General features: G+C 47.6%; 2 protein-coding genes across 2 annotated transcripts; both read right to left on the bottom strand.

Moving 5' to 3' along the window:
* Window positions 1–3345: 3345 nt before the first annotated feature.
* LOC115499085 (proline-rich extensin-like protein EPR1) lies at window positions 3346–5127 on the bottom strand. Its single transcript, XM_030292812.1, has one exon. The coding sequence runs from the start codon at window positions 5125–5127 to the stop codon at window positions 3346–3348; it is 1782 nt and encodes a 593-aa protein (XP_030148672.1).
* Window positions 5128–11754: 6627 nt separating this feature from the next.
* Window positions 11755–12345, bottom strand: LOC115499727 (interferon omega-1-like). Its single transcript, XM_030293880.1, has one exon. It carries the CDS (start codon window positions 12343–12345, stop codon window positions 11755–11757), a length of 591 nt encoding a protein of 196 aa, XP_030149740.1.
* Between the last annotated feature and the right edge of the window lie 7013 nt (window positions 12346–19358).

Genomic DNA, 19358 nt, shown 5'->3' on the forward strand with positions numbered 1-19358 from the left:
AATTACTGCTTTTTTAAAAATTTTTTTTAATATTTGTATTTTGAGAGAGAAAGAGACACAGACAGGGGTGAGTGGGAGAGAGACTGAGAGAGAGGGAGACACAGAATCTGAAGCAGGCTCCAGGCTCTGAGCTGTCAGCGCAGAGCCCGACGCGGGGCTCAAACTCACAAACCACGAGATCACGACCTGAGCCAAAGTCGGACGCCCAAGTGGCTCAGCCACCCAAGCGCCCCAATAAATTACTGCTTTTTACAAGCTACCCAGGGTATGCTATTTTTTTAAGGCAGCCCAAACAGATTGAGCCCTGACCTGCTCTGTTTTCTCCTTAGAATACCTCCCTCCAGGGGTCTGTAAAATACTTAAGGGGAGAGACATCATCTTAGCCGGCTGTTTTTCTAGGCACCCAGTCTGGCCCACATCATTTCCAGAGCACAATCAATATTCATGAGGAAAACAAGCATGGTAATTAAGGGAGAAAGAATACTACCAACAGAGGCTACAGAGATATGAATCATGTGATTTGCAAGGACAATAGATCTGAAGATCCTATATGAATTCCTCACGGTCCTACAGGGAACTTATAATGGAATAGCCTGTGAAGCATTTAAAAACAAAACAATAGAAGAAGAAGAAGAAGAAGAAGAGAAAGAAAGAAAGAAAGAAAGAAAGAAAGAAAGAAAGAAAGAAAGAGAAATAAACATTTCTGTGTGTGGAAATTTCCTTCAAGTTTGTATTTTCAGTATTTAGAATATTAAGACGAGAATCACGGGCCTGGTCATCAATGGAAGACTCACTCTCCTCTTTTATTTCAGGGAGCCTCAAGTACCTGCAAGGAGCTACCTCATCATACCTTGCTCACCTCCCTCACATAATGATAACTGAATTTTACAAAGTGTTCCAAGACCTCATCTCCACCCTTATGGCCACTTTCCAACATCGGCCTCTGGCAATCGATTGCAATGCTTCTTTCAGTGGATCAATGACGCTGTCAAGTCTAAAGAGTGACATCCATTGGACTGAATCTCCCCCCGGTTTAAACTGTGGAGTCAGACATTGGGTCAGTCGTTTTGAGCTTTTCAAGAAAAAGTGTGCTGCCAACATACTGGCTATTGTTCCCCTTGAGAAAAGCATCAGTACTGGGGCGCCTTAGTGGCTCAGTCGGTTAAGCGGCTGACTTCGGCTCAGGGCATGATCTCACAGTCCGTGAGTTCGAGCCCCGCATCAGGCTCTGTGCTGACAGCTCGGAGCCTGGAGCCTGTTTTAGATTCTGTGTCTCCTTGTCTCTGATCCTCCCCCATTCATGCTCTGTCTCTCTCTGTCTCAAAAATAAGTAAACGTAAAGAAAAAAAAGCATCAGTACAAATAATGTAACAGTGAAAACTCACTTTCACTGAACTCCTCTCTTCCACAGTCACCAGAGTAGAGTCTGTTTCTCAGTGGACGCACTTGATATTGACACTTAGGCAGCCCATGAGAATACATTTGGACCAGACAAATGGTGGTGGAAGTGATACTGTCCTGTGGGGTCTAGCCTTGACCCTTGAAAACCTCCCATGTGATCTTCCATATTGTTTCCCTTTACAACTAACTGGAATAGACTCAAGCATCTCACACCCATTTGGAGTCCTGTGCTGAGTATGGTCAAGTCACAGAATGGAAGGGCCTCGTGTCCTTGAGTCACTGTTTGAAGATGAGCCAACCAGAAGAGACATCTGAGCAGGAACTCCTGCACGGTTCTCTTCTAGTTTTCTATAGATCTGGTACAACAGCTGGCACTCACTTACTGACAAATGTCTTTCAGAAAATACTATCCCCAAACACCTCTCCACTTAAAATTTGGACTTTACATTTTGGAAATCGCAAATACGCCCCGAACCTTGATCAGATTTTAAAATTACATCACAAGATCATTTACTTACGGAAATAGATCATGTTCTTCTCCTAAACATGTCTTCTATACTTTTTTTTTTTTTTTAAGTTCATGATTTTGGAGACCCTAGGTGGCTCAGTGGATGAAGCCTCCCACTCTTGGTCTCAGCTCAGGTCATGGTATCAGACTTGACTTCCAGGTCCCCCTCTGGCTCCGTGTGGGCAGGGCAGAGCTTACCTGAGATTCTCTCTCTCTCCTATTCTCTCTGCCCCTCCCCTGCTCCCGCTGTCTCTGTCTCTCTCAAAATAAATAAATTTAATTTTTTTTTAAGTTCACGGTTTTGGTTTCAGATATTTCTCACCTGCTACCCAGGTAGAGCGACCGTGTGTCTTTTCCTTCATATACTGATGGATGCTTTAGAAGTACTTCTAGGCCACAATTCCCAAACACGGGCCGGGTTGTCTTCTTCCGGGGGCTCCAGGTGTTCCAGGCTGCGATCCAGGCTAGACAGGAGGGTAAGGAGGTGGGCGTCGCCCCTAGCAGCGTGGCTGTGGTCTGTGCTGAAGAGGCTGAGATCTGCTGGAGCATCTGATGGTGGAAACAGGTGGTTTGTGCCTTCTGCACTTGGGCGATACAGCCTCTTTCCCAAGGAAGTCTGAAACAGGAGGTTCTGTCATTCAGGCACGTGTGAGAGGGGCTCCTTTTCAACTGTCTCAAAAGTAGGAGGATGTCCCTGTTTCCTGGGCTCTGGAGCCAAGGCAGGTCTCCAGCAAGGGAGCAGGCAGGGATGCTGCAGAGCGCGGCTAACCACAGATCTGGGCCATTGACGATTTCGGTGGTTCTCCAGGCGGCCGGCAGGTGGCGCTCGGCCGTCCTTTTCGGAAGTGGCTTTAGGGCAAAGAAGCTGTGACTTTGAAACAGAAAGGGGAGCGTCGGGGCAGCTTCTGGGCAGCTTCGGGGGACTCCAGGCTGAGCCCTTCCAAGAGCGCCAGGGCAAAGCGAGGGCTGAGGCGCTCTGGGCGCCAACTGTGTGCTGCTTTTATAGTCCCCGCAAAGCCCTGCTTCTCCCCGCCCTTAGCGCCTGGCGGGCACCTCCTCCGTGCTTCCTCCGCCAGGAACATCCTCCACGGGGAGGGAGGCGTGGACCTTGAGTTTTCTGGGCTCCCTGTGTCCCGAACTCTCCTGTTGCGCCGAGAGTGCAGCCGGGCCATTTTTTCCAACAATCGTTTCCTAAACGACCTGGAGGCTCCGAACCCACGTGAGCGCGTTGAATCGCCCTGTCAGCCTAGGGTAGCGTGTGAGCCTGAGGCCGTGGCCGAGACCGGCTGGGACAGGATTGGGGGGTAAGAGGGAACGGAGGACAGGGCCCGAAGGCAGGAAGATGGGAGGGTGGGAGGAGGGGGCAATGGAGCGATGGGATGAGCGGACAGTGGGACGTTAGCGCGATGGGACGACGGGGTGATCAGGCGTCGGAATCAAGGGACGACGGGACTGTGGGACGATGGGACGATGGGACGATGGGGCGATGGGACGATGGGCGTTGGGACGATGGGACGATGGGCGATGGACCGAAGGAACGATGGGCGATGGAGCGATGGGGCGATGGGGCGATGGGACGATGGGACGATGGGCGATGGCGATGGGGCTTTGGGACGATGGGGCAATGGGACGATGGGACGATGGGACGATGGGGCGATGGGACGATGGGACGATGGCGATGGGGCTTTGGGACGATGGGGCGATGGGGCAATGGAAACTTGGGACGATGGGACGATGGGCAATGGGCGATGGGGCTTTGGGACGATGGGGCGATGGGGCTTTGGGACGATGGGAAGATGGGACGAAGGGATGGATGATGGGGCGATGGGGCGATGGAGCGATGGGACGATGGGACGATGGGACGGTGGAGCGATGGGACGGTGCGGCGGTGGGGCGATGGGAACATGGGACGATGGGACGGTGGGATGGTGCGGCGGTGGGGCGATGGGAACATGGGACGATGGGGCGATGGAAAGTTGGGACGATGGGCAATGGGCGATGGGGCTTTGGGACGAAGGGACGATGGAGCGATGGGACGGTGGAGCGATGGGGCGATGGGACGGTGGGACGGTGGAGCGATGGGCGATGGGATGGTGGGGCGATGGGACAGTGGGACGGTGTGGCGGTGGGGCGATGGGACGAAGGGACGATGGGCGGTGGGGCGATGGGACGGTGGAGCGATGGGGCGGTGGGACGGTGGGACGATGGGCGATGGCGATGGGGCTTTGGGACGATGGGGCAATGGGACGGTGGGGCGATGGGGCGATGGCGATGGGGCTTTGGGACGATGGGGCGATGGCGATGGGGCTTTGGGACGATGGGGCGATGGAGCGATGGGACGATGGGACGGTGGAGCGATGGGGTGATGGGACGGTGCGGCGGTGGGGCGATGGGAACATGGGACGATGGGGCGATGGGACGATGGGACGATGGGCGATGGCGATGGGGCTTTGGGACGATGGGGCTTTGGGACGATGGGACGATGGAAAGTTGGGACGATGGGCAATGGGCGATGGGGTTTTGGGAGGATGGGACGGTGGGAAGATGGGACGAAGGGACGATGGGGCGATGGAGCCATGGGACGGTGGAGCGATGGGGCGGTGGGACGGTGCGGCGGTGGGGCGATGGGAACATGGGACGATGGGGCGATGGAAAGTTGGGACGATGGGGAGATGGGGCTTTGGGATGGGAGGGTGGGACGATGGGACGATGGGGCGATGGAGCGATGGGACGATGGGACGGTGGAGCGATGGGGCGATGGGACGATGGGGCAATGGGACGATGGGGTGATGGGGCGATGGGGCGATGGCGATGGGGCTTTGGGACGATGGGGCAATGGGAAGATGGGACGAAGGGACAATGGGACGATGGGGCAATGGAGAGATGGGACGATGGGACGGTGGAGCGATGAGGCGATGGGACGGTGCGGCGGTGGGGCGATGGGACCATGGGGCGATGGGACGATGGGACGATGGAAAGTTGGGACGATGGGCAATGGGCGATGGGGCTTTGGGACGATGGGAGGATAGGACGATGGGAAGATAGGACGAAGGGACGATGGGGATATGGGGCGATGGAGCGATGGGACGATGGGATGGTGGAGCGATGGGGCGATGGGACGGTGTGGCGGTGGGGCGATGGGAACATGGGGCGATGGGACGATGGGGCGGTGGGACGATGGGGCGATGCGGCGATGGGACGCGCCTGGACCAAAGCATGGATACAGTCGTGGGAGCCAGTCGTGCGCCGCCAGCATCTGGATGCTCTCTGTGAGGAAGTCGGGCGCCCAGTAGCATTCTGCTGACTTCCAGCAACAGTGGCCAGCGTCGGAATCAAGGGACGACGGGACTGTGGGACGATGGGACGATGGGACGATGAGAGGATGGGACGATGGGAGGATGGGCGATGGGGCGATGGGAAGATGGGATGATGGTACGATTGGACGGTGGGGCGGTGGTACGATGGGCGATGGGGCTTTGGGACGATGGGGCGACGGGGCGATGGAATGATAGGACGATGGGCGATGGGACGATGGGCGATGGGGCGATGGGATGGTGGGGCGATGGGACAGTGGGGCGATGGGACAGTGGGGCGATGGGACAATGGGGCGATGGGAAGATGGGGCGATGGGACTATGGGATGATGGGAGATGGGGCAGTGGGGCGATGGGAGGTGCCTGGACCAAAGCACGGATATAGTCGTGGGAGCCAGTCGCGCGCCGCCAGCATCTGGATGCTCTCTGTCAAGTCGGGCGCCCAGTAGCTTTCTGCAGACTTCTGGCAACATTGGCCAGCGTCGGAATCAAGGGACGACGGGACTGTGGGACGATTGGGTGATGGGGCGATGGGGCGATAGGGCGATGGGACTATGGGGCGATGGGGCGATGGGCGATGGGCGATGGGACGCTCCTGGACCAAAGCGCTGATACAGTCGTGGGAGGGAGCCAGTCGCGCGCCGCCAGCATCTGGATGCTCTTTGTGAGGAAGTGTGGCGCCCCCTAGCGTTCTGCTGACTTCTAGCAACATTGGCCACCCGGAAGTCGGTGCGCAGGCGTGAACAGATGGCACTTTGCAAAGGAGGAATTGAGAATCTCCGCACAGCACTGTCGTCCACTGGGTCACCATGACGTATTTGATAGTAAATATTACATTAAAATATTAGACATAAGATAATAAACATTCTCATTTTAAGATATTCAACCGCTATTTTCGTGAAGTTTTTGCAGTGGGATTGAATGCATATTTACCGCAAAACCACAATTGAATATAACTTTACTCTTCCACCATTGATGGAAACAAACTCAATAATATAGTGGAGATTACTTCTTCTTTTCAGTTGGTAGAACTGTACGTTTGACAATTTCTTGTGTCTCCCTGACAAACTTCATGTCATTTTTATTTAACTCCTGGTTAATGAAACATCCCTCCCAGTATTCCAACTTGACTCTATGGTTAAAGAGGAAGGGTGGTGTTGTGCACAAGCATTCAGCACATTTAGCAGGTGAGATCTTTGTATTTTCTTTGGCAAGAAATTCCTAGACTGAATGGAATTTGCCAAAATTTCATAGGCACTGTGGCTCCTTTGAAGACTCAGGAACTTGCATGTGCAAGGTCAGTTCTCCTCTGTATTGAACATGTTGATATGTTTTACCTCATGGATGTTCTGCATGAACTTACATTTTAAAGTATTGCATTAAGGTATTTATCTTGATTACTTAGATTTGGTGCCTCTTTAAATTTAGTACTTGAAGGAAGTACTCACCTACTTTACCCAAATACTGACCCAAGAAATAGCTTTTGAATTCGGGCTGTGAATTTCAATGGCTGAAAATCTAGGAATGTCCCATTTCTCATCACCCTCTCCTTCATAGTTTTTAAAACTGGTTTCCTCGTTTCTACAAATTGTGTCTTCTCCACTGTGCCTTCAAACTATCACCAGAAGTGGTCTGAAGGTGAGTGAGCCTGAGGGAAGGAGCTCTGACCGCTTTATACTATTCACAGAGCAGCCATTTCTGTCAGACAACTTTCAAGAGGCTGGTTCCCCGCAAAGACCTTCTTTGCGCTGTGAGAGCTCTCTCTTTTATGTTCCAGGTACTGACCCCAGAGGGGAAACTTGGGCTCTGCTCCTTCACAGTCCTGCAGACACTGCCCTCTCCAGGAGTGTCCGGGGGTGGGGGGAGGGGCCCCATGCACACCCCTGAGGGTGTTAAGGGAGATGCACTGAAAGCTTGAGCTGGTTTGGCTGAGTGTGGACTCTACCCAGCGTTGGATGTCCTACTAGCCCTGCAGGCAGCGACCATTTACTGCGGTCAGGTGGACTCTCATCTGTGATCAGCCTAAAATTTGCAAACTTTATCTCATTTAGTCTTTACACTTTCCTGTGTGACCACTACTAATGTCTCCACTTCTTTTTGAGGAGGAGATGAAAATCCGGTGTTATTTATCCTTCGGAGCCACAGGTGTCTTCAAAAGTGGGGCTTTCTGCCGCCCTCCAGTCCCTCCTCTTCCTCAGCTCTTAGTACGTGCCCTTAGCTGCACTGACTGTGCTGGTGCCTCATTAATCTGAACCATGTCTTTAATGTCTGCCTTCCTTGTTCCCTGGAGGGCAGTCACCATCCCTGTCTTGCCTTCTGTGAGTCCACATGGCCACACACTGCCTTCCGCGTGTTGTGCAGGCGGCACCTTCTGGGGGACAGGATGCAGAGAACTCTGTGAGTTAACCCTTGAAGTTCACCTTTATGCCTCTATTATCTTCAGACTGTGTCAGAATATATGAGCCATGTCTCCTGTAAAGAAATAGGGGAGAATTCAAACTTAATGGAGAGCCCCTTACAAGGGAAATGCAGAGGGTTGGGGCAAGTTGTCTTCGAGTGCATTGGGAGAAGTGGAAGAATGGTACCTGGATCAAACCACTGAGCATTCTTTTTAGAATTGAAAAAGAGACATGGACGGAGAGTCGGGTTTTTACTTCAACCTGGGGTCTCATTTAGGTGAACGTATCCTGTTGGACTGAGACTTCTACGATTTCCATGAGCGTGTTTGATCTCCAGCGTCACAATACAAAGGAAGTGTTGAGGTCATGACGTTGTCTGAAGCCCCGACAAAAAGTGGAAAGAAGATCGGGATAAGGACCGAGGCGGCAGTCCCGGCCTAATGAAGAACCTCATGTGCAAGGTGTTCAGGGCAGCTGGGTAAAGTCTCCCCGGGTGGACTTGTGCATCATCACGCCCGCCTGGGGCCTGCCAGCCTCTTCATGATGACACTGGGGACGATGCTCTCCAGCTCTGTCAGCACCCTCCGCGGCGACCTGGCCCAGAACCGTGGCCTGCCCACGCTGGAGACCGTCACAGTTCTGCAGTATGTGGGGAGGATCGTCCTTGCTGTCGTGCCTGAAGGACTGAGAACATTTTCAGGTTTCCCCAGAAGCAGGTGCGTGGCAGCCGGTTCCAAAGAGCGCAGGCCACCTCTGTCTTCAGGAGATGATGATCCAACTTCACGACGATCCAGCACGAACCGCTGAAAGTGCTCACTGGACTCGATGAGAAGGTGGACGACCCGGTGACCAGTTCGGTGCAGGAGATGGGGAAGGAAAAGACCCTCCCGAGCAACGAGGACGCCAGCCTGCCTGTGCGGAGCTGGTTGCAAAGAATCAGTCTTCTCTGGCAAGAAAGTACATAGCTGCCCTGCCCGGGACGTTGTCAGACTGGAAATTCAGAAGCGGAAATCAAGAAGTGCTTTCCCTGTATTAATAAGCTCATCAGAAAACCCGGGAGGTTGGAGAGGAGACTCGGACTCAACCTTCCACAACTGAGCTTGGGAGTTAAGATGGCAGAGGGTGACCCTTAGCTTGTCTAGTCCCTCAAACACAGCTAGATAGTTATTACATCATTCTGAACACCAAAGAAATCAACTGGAGGTCTGAATGACAAAAACTGCAAGACTCCATATAGAAAAGGGACCACCTTTTGGAAGGCAGGAGGGGAGGAGGCTTTACTGGGAGAGCTATTGCCCTGGGCCTGGCCGGTGGGGAGGGAGCTGGCTTAAGGAGGCTATCACCAAGTAGTATAAGCAAAATCCGACCTTTTAGCAGTCCACTACCTTGGGGGAAGAACGTGGCTTACAGGTACTCAAGCGGTGAATAGGGGCAGAATCCCAGGAGTGACAGCATGGTCTCAGGATCCCTTGCTTCGCAGAAAACGGGGTCTCGCCAACCATCCACAATTGAGTCTCATCAACGCCTAAGTGGCTTCCACTTGTGAATAGTCACCCAATTCAAAGATGTGTTTTCTTCCTTCAGCTGTAAACTGTGTTCAGTCATTTTTGACAGTTTCATTTTTTCAATAATATGGGGACTCTTCTTTGGAATGGATAGACGCTACACTTTTACATGTTTAAGAATTATAATTTATGCATTTATCCACAGCAAGTGTTGTATTTACAAAATGTACTTGTCATATTATTGTATGACCGGTTTTGTCTTCTGTGTTCATTTGCTTCAGGGATATGAAATCTAGCTGCAGCGTTACGTCTTACTCATAATGAGATCCAAGTGTGCTTAAATGCTTAAGGTGTCTTTAAATCCAAAGGGAACATAAACAGTTTGACTCATTTCATGGACTCATAAAGAAATATTTTGAAGTATCTCAGTAATTCACTTGTGTTGGTGATTGTGTTGGGAAATAAAACAAAAATGTTATTTTCTTTAGTGAAACACTGTGGCAGAGAAGGCTAGCCATAAGGAGTAGGTAATTACGTAGGAATCCTTTCTACAATGATGAAGGAGGTGCAGTGGACACTCTGACAGATTATAGCAGCTGGAGCTGGTCCACTGGACTTAAAAGTTTCTTGGAGTGGGGCGCCTGGGTGGCGCAGTCGGTTAAGCGTCCAACTTCAGCCAGGTCACGATCTCGCGGTCCGTGAGTTCGAGCCCCGCGTCAGGCTCTGGGCTGATGGCTCGGAGCCTGGAGCCTGTTTCCGATTCTGTGTCTCCCTCTCTCTCTGCCCCTCCCCCGTTCATGCTCTGTCTGTCTCTGTCCCAAAAATAAATAAACGTTGAAAAAAAAATTTAAAAGTTTCTTGGAGAAATCACATCTAATGATTGTTGATTCCATTTCAGCGATTGCATGAACTAGACACCAAAGTGAAAGATATTACAGAATCTTGGAATTTCACTTTCAACAACTAAGTAGTGAATACATCTTCTATCCGTGGGCGCTGCGGTGGGTGCCCGATACAACGAAATAGTGGACACACCGCCTGCTGTCACAGAGCTTCCAGTCTGGTGGTGCTGGGTCATTGAGCTTTCAAGTAATGTCATTCTGTGGCCAGGACAGGGAAAGGACAGGACGCTGGGAGCACAAAGGAGCATGAAAAGGTCACAAACCCTACAAGCAGCATCTGCCAAGCTGGCATCCAAGGATCTGTAGGAGTTAGCCAAATAAATACATGATGGTCGATTCTGAACATGATCAGTGGAGATATTGTAGGAGTGCAGATAGAAATAAGAGTCTGGAGATGATGACTAATGCTGGTGATACGATTCTGGGCAAAGACACGCACCTGGAAGTCATATCTCAGAGATGACACTAGGAACTATTTGGGAGGTTGAGTCTGTATGTGCAGAGAGGAAGGAGTGTGGCACCCAGCATGGAATTTTGAGGAACACCCAGATTGCCCCAAGATGAGAGAAAATAGTCAACAGAGGAAAGAGCGGAGCAGGAGCAGAAAAGCAGAAGACAGTAGAGACACAGAAGCCACATGGAGGTCAGACTTGAAAGTGGAGGCGTGGCCAAAGGGCTCAGATGTTGGGAAATGGCAGCCAGGGCTGACTGACAGCAATCTCTGACCTCAGTAAGATGTGGTTTGGTGTCAACCTGGGCCGAGCAGTTTCAGGAGAACAGGGAGGCTGAAGCCACGTTACAGTGAGGGCAGGACGACCTGACCGCGAAGTGGGAACAGACACTGCAGAGAACTTCAAATAGTCTGGGTATGAACAGAATGACAGAAGCAAGATAATACCTACAGGTGGTTGTAGGGCTGGGATGAAGAAGATGAAAATGAGGCACATCTGATGCTCACTTTTTTCATGTGCAAAGGAAAATACTGTCAGGAGAGAGGAGAGGTCACTGATAAAGTATAAGCATCTTACTAGAGCCTTCTCTGCTGTGCGTCAAGGAAATCTGTCCAAAGCTAAGCCTTCTGGAACTGTCCCTCTGTTTGGGGTCACAGAGGTTTTGCACCCAGGGGAAGGGCACCATGGTGAGGCTTGGGATGAGGGAGAGGGATGCTCTCTCATCAAGCGGGGGAAGGTGGAAAAGTGAGTAGGGCCTTTATCAGTAACCCGACTCTGGGCTCAAACTCATGAACTGTGAGATCATGACCCAAGTGAAAGTTGGGCACCCAACTGACTGAATCATCCGGGCACCTTGGACTTAGGTTTTAAGAATAAAGAGACTCAACAAGTTGTCTTTGATAAGAATTTATTAAGACAAAATGCATAGTTAATAAAATGAAAAGGTGAATACGTTTTATAAATTTTAACACAATGTAAAGACAAAAACCTTTATAGGGAAATATAAATATAAATTAGGCAAAAGAATGAATGAATGAATAAATAAATAAATAAATAATAAACAATAAATGAATAACATCAGGGCAATCATCTCTTAAGGACTGATGATCCTGAGGCCGGATTTTTTTTTTTTCAATATTCTTGTTTAATACTACTCACAAACTATTTGTGGAATTAAAGCCAATAAATTCTGTAATGAAGGCTGCCGTGAGAGTCTCTTGAAGTGAGCAGACATAGTGCAGGGTGATGTGGCACGTGAGTCATTGAGAATCACTTCAAGGTGACCCCAGGTCTCCATCCTTGATGGCCAAGCTGTCTTGCAAGGTCGCCGAGGAGGACAAGGCTCTCATGATTTCCAGCCTGACAATTTCCCAGGCGCAGTCACTGTATCCCTCGTCCTCCAGGTAGACGCGGATGTCCTGGAAGTACCTCTTGATGGCCAGGGCAGGGCCGTGCATCCCCGGGGCGCGCTCTCCCTCGCCCGCGGCCTGCACCAAGCAGGCGTCCAGGGCTTCCAGCTGCCGGTGGAGGCCAGAGCGGAGTCCGTGCAGCGGCGCGGGGCTCCAGGCCGCCGAGGAGCGCTCCGTGTGCAACAGGTTGAAGGTCTGCTGGAGCAGCTCCCGCAGGACGGCGGCGGCGGCCTGGGCCTCCCGGAGCTGGCCGCCCTCCAGCATCTCCCGGGGGAAGCGGAAGTCTTTTCTGGCCCGCAGGCACAAGAAAGGGGACAGTCTCCGCATCTGGCCCAGGAGCACCAAGTTGTCCCTGCTAACCTGCGCGTGGCTCCCAGGCAGGGCACAGCCCAGAGAGCCTCCAGGGCGGCAGGTGAGCAGCGCCAGGGCGGTCAGCAGAGGGCGCAGGAGAGCCATGGGGAAGCCGAGGGGACTGCTGGCCGGGCTGAGTTGGGCGGCTGGGGGACCTCGGGGCCGAGGTTCTCTGAGGACCAACTCGAAGCATGGCTCTTAAATAAGGAACGCGGACAATTTCATTTTCTGAACATCCTCTGCACTTTTACTTCCCTTTTTTGTTTTCATTTATGCATTCTCCTTATTGTGTAAAAGATGTCATCAATCTAAAATACTACGTTGGCAATGGAAGCTTTATTTCCCAGTAAACTTCTGATATGTCCATCCCAATGGATCCCAATGGAGAGAGGGATGCTCTCTCATCAAGTGAGGGAAGGTGGAAATGTGAGTAGGGACATGCGAATGCAGATGGACCAAACTTCCATTTCTCAAGCAGATCAGTTTCACGCAAGCATGTTCATCAGTGCTGAGAATGTTAAAAATCTAAATTTAAAAGAAATAATATCCTCTTTCTGGTATTCAAGGATAATAGGAAAATAAATAAAAATAATTTTTTCCCTAGAATCAAGTAAGTATTCTTCATTTTAAAAATGACAGGAAAACTCAGGAATTAAGGAAAAATATTTCAACACTGGAGATACTGAAATTCACTGGTACATGAAATCAAGCAAGTGGCTAGTTTCACCGCCCTCTTTCTTACTGGATAGTGATGAAAAGAATGGTTGATGGAAATATTTACTCCAGGTCATGGTTAGGGAACAATTGGCATGGCCTCCAACATTTTTTTCAAAACCTGAAGAATGAAAATTATTTTTAAAATGTATTTGGGATGATTCCCTGGGAGAAACCAAACACCAGCATCTTCTTTCTTGTAGCTTCATCCTACTCCTTGGTGTTTCCTTCCTCATTATTACTCACGCCTTTTAGACGGGCCATCATTCTCTTCTTTCTTGGATTCAGCACTGTTTTTCTTCCTGTGAGCACAGATATCAGGTCTTTAAAAGAAGAAGAAGAAGAAGAAGAAGAAGAAGAAGAAGAAGAAGAAAGAAAGAAAGAAGGAAAGAAAGAAAGAAAGAAAGAAAGAAAGAAAGAAAGAAAGAAAGGTTGAGAGGCCCTGGGTGGCTCAGTCAGTTAAACATCCAACTTCAGCTCAGGTCATGAACTTGTGGTTCATGAGTTCGAGCCCTGCGTCGGGCTCTGTGCAGACAGCTCAGAGCCTAGAGCCTGCTTCAGATGCTGTGTCTCCCTCTCTGTCTGCATTCCCCAGCTTGCTCTCTGTATCTCTCTCTCTCTCTCTCAAAAATAAACATTTTTTTAAAAATTAAAGAAAAAGAAAGAGGTTGAAAATAAGTACACATGACATTTCCTCTCTGTCCTATATGATTTGAACTTGAAATATTTAGGCACGATCTCAACTAGTGTATCAGAAGGGCTAAATGAATGATGCCACGTGCCTTCATTCTGGTGCTAATAAGAAAGCACCATGGACTGCGTCTTGTAAACAACAGAAATTTGTTTGACATGATTCTGGAGACTGGAAGTCTAACGTCAGGGGGCCAGTGTGGTTGACTTGCAGTGGGAGCCCTTTTCTGGGCTACAGACGGCCATTTCTCTTTGTATCTTCACCCGGTGGAGAGCAGTCAGGGGAAGCAATCTCTCTTGTGACTCTATAAAGGCATTAATCCCTTTCATGAGGGCTCCTCCCTGCAGCTTCATCCAGTCCCAATCATCTTCCAAAGACTCCACTTCCTAACACCATTACACCGAGGGGTAGGGTTTTAACATGAATTTGGGTACAAACATTCAGGGCATAACAAGAGCCTCAAATATTGTGGTGATGGCAAAGTTTTACTAGAATAGTTTTTAATTTCCACATTTATTTGGAACAAAGCACACATTCTTTGATGCTGACTTCGTTTTCTTTTGGCACATTAATCCTAATTGTTGACTCATTAAATGTTACAGTGCTGCTCTCTGATCACGATCGCCAAGGACCTGCCAAATTCCACAGATTTCTTTCTTTCAGTCTTATCCAGAAGGATGGTGCTGCTGATGACGACCGAATCTGCAAATTACGTTACCTCTTGTAAGGGATTCATTTAATCCTTTCAACATAGTTGTTGATATTATTATTTCCAAGAAGTGCCTGCTAAGAGTTAGATAAATAAAACAATGTAATAAGTCAATGGTAAATCCAGTTTTAAAAACCTGTCTCAGATTCCAAATGCCACCCCCTTATCCACGACATTAGACACCTGTGCAAACTGCATGCGTTGAACCATCACTTACTTTCTGGAAGGCCTACACATAGATGTTCCTTTATTGTCTCATACCTCCCTGATCACATGTTCTCTCTGTTCCTTAAATTGTCTTCCGCCTGCAAATATGTTCATGCACTGACCAAATAAAAAAGTGTCTTGATTGTTTTGCATAATCAAAATTAAATGATCAATTGGCAATTTCTCAGAGCCTAACATATGCCCAACAAAAGTAACAATTCTATTAATAATTATAAAATAACCATATTTAATGCACCCCAGATGTGGCTCATAGAGATTGCTTAGTTAATTCTCACCATAAATTTGGTAGATGCGTGAGACACAAGCCCATATGAGTCACAGCCCCTGCACCAGAGAGTGACTGATTACAAACATTTCAGCGACTCCTGTGTAGAAAAGACTGAACTACTGACTCTTACGGATCAAAAGAACAAATACATATGCTACCAATTTAGGCGAATAGGGGAAATGACAGGAAAAATATAAGATGATACATCCTAACAGCTAAAGTGTGAGAAATGGAGCAGAGCAAAAGGACTGCCATCGGCAGAGAAGGCAGGGAGTCAGAAATTCATGCTTCCCCTGGGCCACGGAGACACCCCTCACTCAAGGCCCCCTAGGTGCGCCCCAACGGCCAGAAGGGGGCGCGTGAACTCACCATAACCTTCCAATTGGCGCCGCCCACCGTCAACAGTATCAGCCCGCCCCCCCAGACGACTCGAGGCTCGGGAACACGTGGGGATTCCAGTCCAGGGAACAGACCCTCCCTTGTCCGGCCTAACCGTCCGGGGGAAGCTGTGCTGCACTTCGCATCGAGCCTTTCATGTTCCCGAGCGGCCCCCGCGTGGATCCTCTCCTTTGTCGAGCAGTTGTTTCAGCCAGAGCGGTTTACAAAAGGGCGCGTCTCCTCGGGATGCGGGGCAGAACCGAGATCGTGCTTCGTGGGGTATGTGTGCAGATCCAGGATTGTTTCTGGGGAGAAGGACGCGAGGTCAGGGAAAGGGAAGATGTGTGCCTATATACAGAGGATTTCATTCCATTTGAAAGGTTAATTTTTGCTACCATGTTATAGTGGTGAAAAAAAGATTTTTAAATTTTAAGTATTTTTCAGCAGAAACTTTCCAGGCTAGAAGGGGGTGGGACAGTATATTCAAACTGTTGAAAGACAAAAACTTCCAACGAAGAATACTCTAGCCAGCAAAACTATCATTCAGATGTGAAGGAAAAAGAGTTATTGCATAATAAATTTATGATCTGAGTGAGGGACAAATGTAACATAATCACCTTTGGGGGGGACATGAAATAATGGCTTTTATACCTTTCTATATACCTGTGACAGAAACAACTATCAGAGCTATGTTTAATATGTTCCTGATGTTTGTCCTGAAAAAGAAAACCAAAGCTGGAGGCAACACAATGCCGGACTTCAAGAGGTATTACAAAGCTGTAATCATCAAGACAGTATGGTACTGGCACAAAAACAGACACATAGATCAATGGAACAGAGTAGAGAATCCAGAAATGGACCCACAAATGTATGGCCATAGTTGGCTGCACAGTTTTTGACAAAGCAGGAAAGAATATCCAATGGCATAAAGACAGTCTTTTCAGCAAATGGTGTTGGGAGAATTGGACAGCGACCTGCAGAAGAATGAACCTGGACCACTTTCTTACACCTTACATAAGAATAAACTCAAAATGAATGAAAGACATAAATGTAAGACAGGAAGCCATCAAAATCCTAGCGGAGAAAGGAGCCAAAAACCTCTTTCACCTTGGCCGCAGCAACTTCTTATTCGACATGTCTCCGGAGGCAAGGAAAACAAAAGCAAAAATGAACTCTTGGGACCTCATCAAAATAAAAAGCTTTTGCACAGTGAAGGAAATAATCAGTAAAACTAAAAGGCAAGCAACAGAATGGGAGAAGATATTTGCAAATGACAGATAAAGGGTTAGTATCCAAAATCTATAAAGAACTTATCAAACTTAATACCCCAAACAGAAATAATCCGGTGAAGAAAGGGGCAAAAGACATGAATAGACACTTCTCCAAAGAAGACATCAAGAGAGCCAACAGACACATGAAAAACTGCTCCACATCACTCATCATCAGGGAAACACAAGTCAAAACCACAATGAGATACCACCTCACACCTGTCAGAATGGCCAACATTAACAACTCAGGCAACAACAGATGTTGGTAAAGATGCGAAGAAAGAGGAACCCTTTTGCACTGCTGGTGGGAATGCAAGCTGGTGCAGTCACTCTGGAAAACAGTATGGAGGTTCCTCAAAAAATTGAAAATAGAACTACCTTACAACCCAGCAATTGCACTACTAGGTATTTATCCAAAGGGGTGGTTTTTCTTTTTTTTTTTTTTAATTTTTTTAATAAAATTTTTTTAATGTTTATTTTTGAGAGAGAGACAGAGCATGAGCAGGGAGGGGCAGAGAGAGAGGGAGACACAGAATCGGAAGCAGGCACCAGGCTCTGAGCTATCAGTACAGAGCCCGATGCAGGGCTCGAGCTCACGAACTGAACTGTGAGATCATGACCTGAGCCGAAGTCAGACGCTTAACCGACTGAGCCACCCAGGTGCCCCAGGGGTGCTTTTTCAAAGTTGTACATGCACCCCAATGTTTATAGCAGTGCTATTGACAGTAGCCAAAGTATGGAAAGAGCACAAATGTCTATTGACTGATGAATGGATAAAGAAGATGTGGTATATATATACACACACACACATATATATATATATACACACACACACATATATATGTGTATATATATATATATATATATCTACAATGCAATATTACTCAGCAATCAAAAAGAATGAAATCTGGCCATTTGCAACTTCGTGGATGGAACTGGAGGGTATTATGCTAAGTGAAAGACAAATATCACATGACTTTACTCATATGAGGACTTTAAGGGACAAAACAGATGAACATAAGGGAAGGGAAGCAAAAATGATATAAAAACAGGGAGGGGGACAAAACATAAGAGACTCTTAAATACAAAGAACAAACAGGGCTGCTGGAGTGGTGTTGGTGGGGGGATGGACAGTTTTTGGGATGAGCACTGGGTGTTATACATAGGAGATGAATCATTGGAGTCTACTCTTGAAATCATTCTTGCACCATATGCTAACTAACTTGAATGTAAATTTAAAACGACAACAACAACAAAACCACGTCCCTGACGCTTTCTGCCATTTATTCAATTTTGGTAACTTTGTGAGTTGTTGTCTTTTCACGGAATGGTACTTTGAATGGAATATGGTATTATCATTATTCCTGTTTTGAAGCTGCAAAAACTATACAACAGGACAATGAAAATAATTGCCCCAATCATGCTGCAAATTGAGGGAAAGATTAAGAAAATGCCTTGTTATCAAATTTATGTCACCTGAGAAGACCAGAGTAACCCATGAGCAAAAAAATGGAATAGGACAGAAGTTTTTGAACTTTCTCACTGGCACAACTATTTTAAATTTTTTATAGTTGTCACTTTTACTAGCAACCCTGAGGACCTACAAAATCTCTAACACTGTGCAGAATACTGGGTGGGAGTAAGAACTGTAGAAGCACTTTTGCCCCAAGGCGTCAATTAACCACAAGCATGTCAGTGACCCTCAATTATAAGGACCAGTGTGGGCTAAGGGGAGATAAGAGTAAAGGGCAAGACTTTGATCTTGAAAAGTACAGGACCACCGGAAATCATTAGAATGATAAAAGTTGAAATAAATTAAATGAAATGTATAAACACTTGGTAGGATTTGGGGGGTCAGTTTTCATAAATACACCCTGGCTCATGACTGCATGATATAGCTCAATAACAATAGTTTCTGCACAGTGCTTCGACATACTGATTAAAAAAAATTTTTTTTAGAGTATCATATTTTTTTAGGACAGGGAACACACCTTATTTCCAGTGTGTTTAACTGGAAACAACATGCTCAAATCTCAACCAAACCTCAATCCATGGTGGTGAATAAACGTGCTTGCTATAGATGAGATGTTTTGACATATTTCAAGGAGTCAAGTATCAAGGTTTGGCTTAGAATTACATATTGACATTTCATTTATTCTGTTTTATTTGCAAAATATTTGAGTGACATCCCTATAAGTGTCTTGATAAGTGAGGGAGACAGAGGAATATAGGTGGATTTAAAGGTAAAATTTACATAAGTAACCTGAAAACGTGTCTAGAGAAAACTTTTCACAAGAATTTTGGGCCTTCCTGCTCTTTCCTATGGATGGTCACGTTCAGCATCTAACTCAGGATGAACAAAGTGTTCAGAGAATTATCATAAAGAAGTGGTAAAGTAGGAAATTTATCAGAAAACTCCAGTGAATATATTAAAATTATTTTTAACAGATCATGGGAAAAAGTAAAGGCTCATCCACTTTCTTTTTTGAGAAAAATAAAATCCTAATTCAAGTACTTTTTTTAAAAAATGTTTATTTATTTTTGAACAGAGACAGAGCATGGAGCAGGGGAGGGGCAGAGAGAGGAAGACACAGAATCTGAAGCAGGCTCCAGGCTCTGGGCTGTCAGCACAGAACCCTATGCAGGGCTCGAACCCCCAAACCATGAGACCATGACCTGAGCTGAAGTTGGATGCTTAACCCACTGAGTCACCCAGATGCCCTGTGATTCAAGTACTTTTTAAAGGATTAAATAAGAAACTCAGATTTAAGGGGTGCCTGGGTGGCTCAGTCAGTTGAGCATCCAACTCTTGATATTAAAAAAAAATAAAACTATGGATGCAAACCAAGTAAAATATTAGTA

This window comes from Lynx canadensis, chromosome D4 (genome assembly GCF_007474595.2).
Source record: "Lynx canadensis isolate LIC74 chromosome D4, mLynCan4.pri.v2, whole genome shotgun sequence".
In the NCBI taxonomy this organism is placed as follows: Eukaryota; Metazoa; Chordata; class Mammalia; order Carnivora; family Felidae; genus Lynx; species Lynx canadensis.

What these genes read in the sequence shown, in the direction of transcription:
- LOC115499085 (XM_030292812.1), bottom strand. Translation starts at nt 5,127, where the DNA reads ATGCTTTGGTCCAGGCGCGTCCCATCGCCGCATCGCCCCATCGTCCCA.
- LOC115499727 (XM_030293880.1), bottom strand. Translation starts at nt 12,345, where the DNA reads ATGGCTCTCCTGCGCCCTCTGCTGACCGCCCTGGCGCTGCTCACCTGC.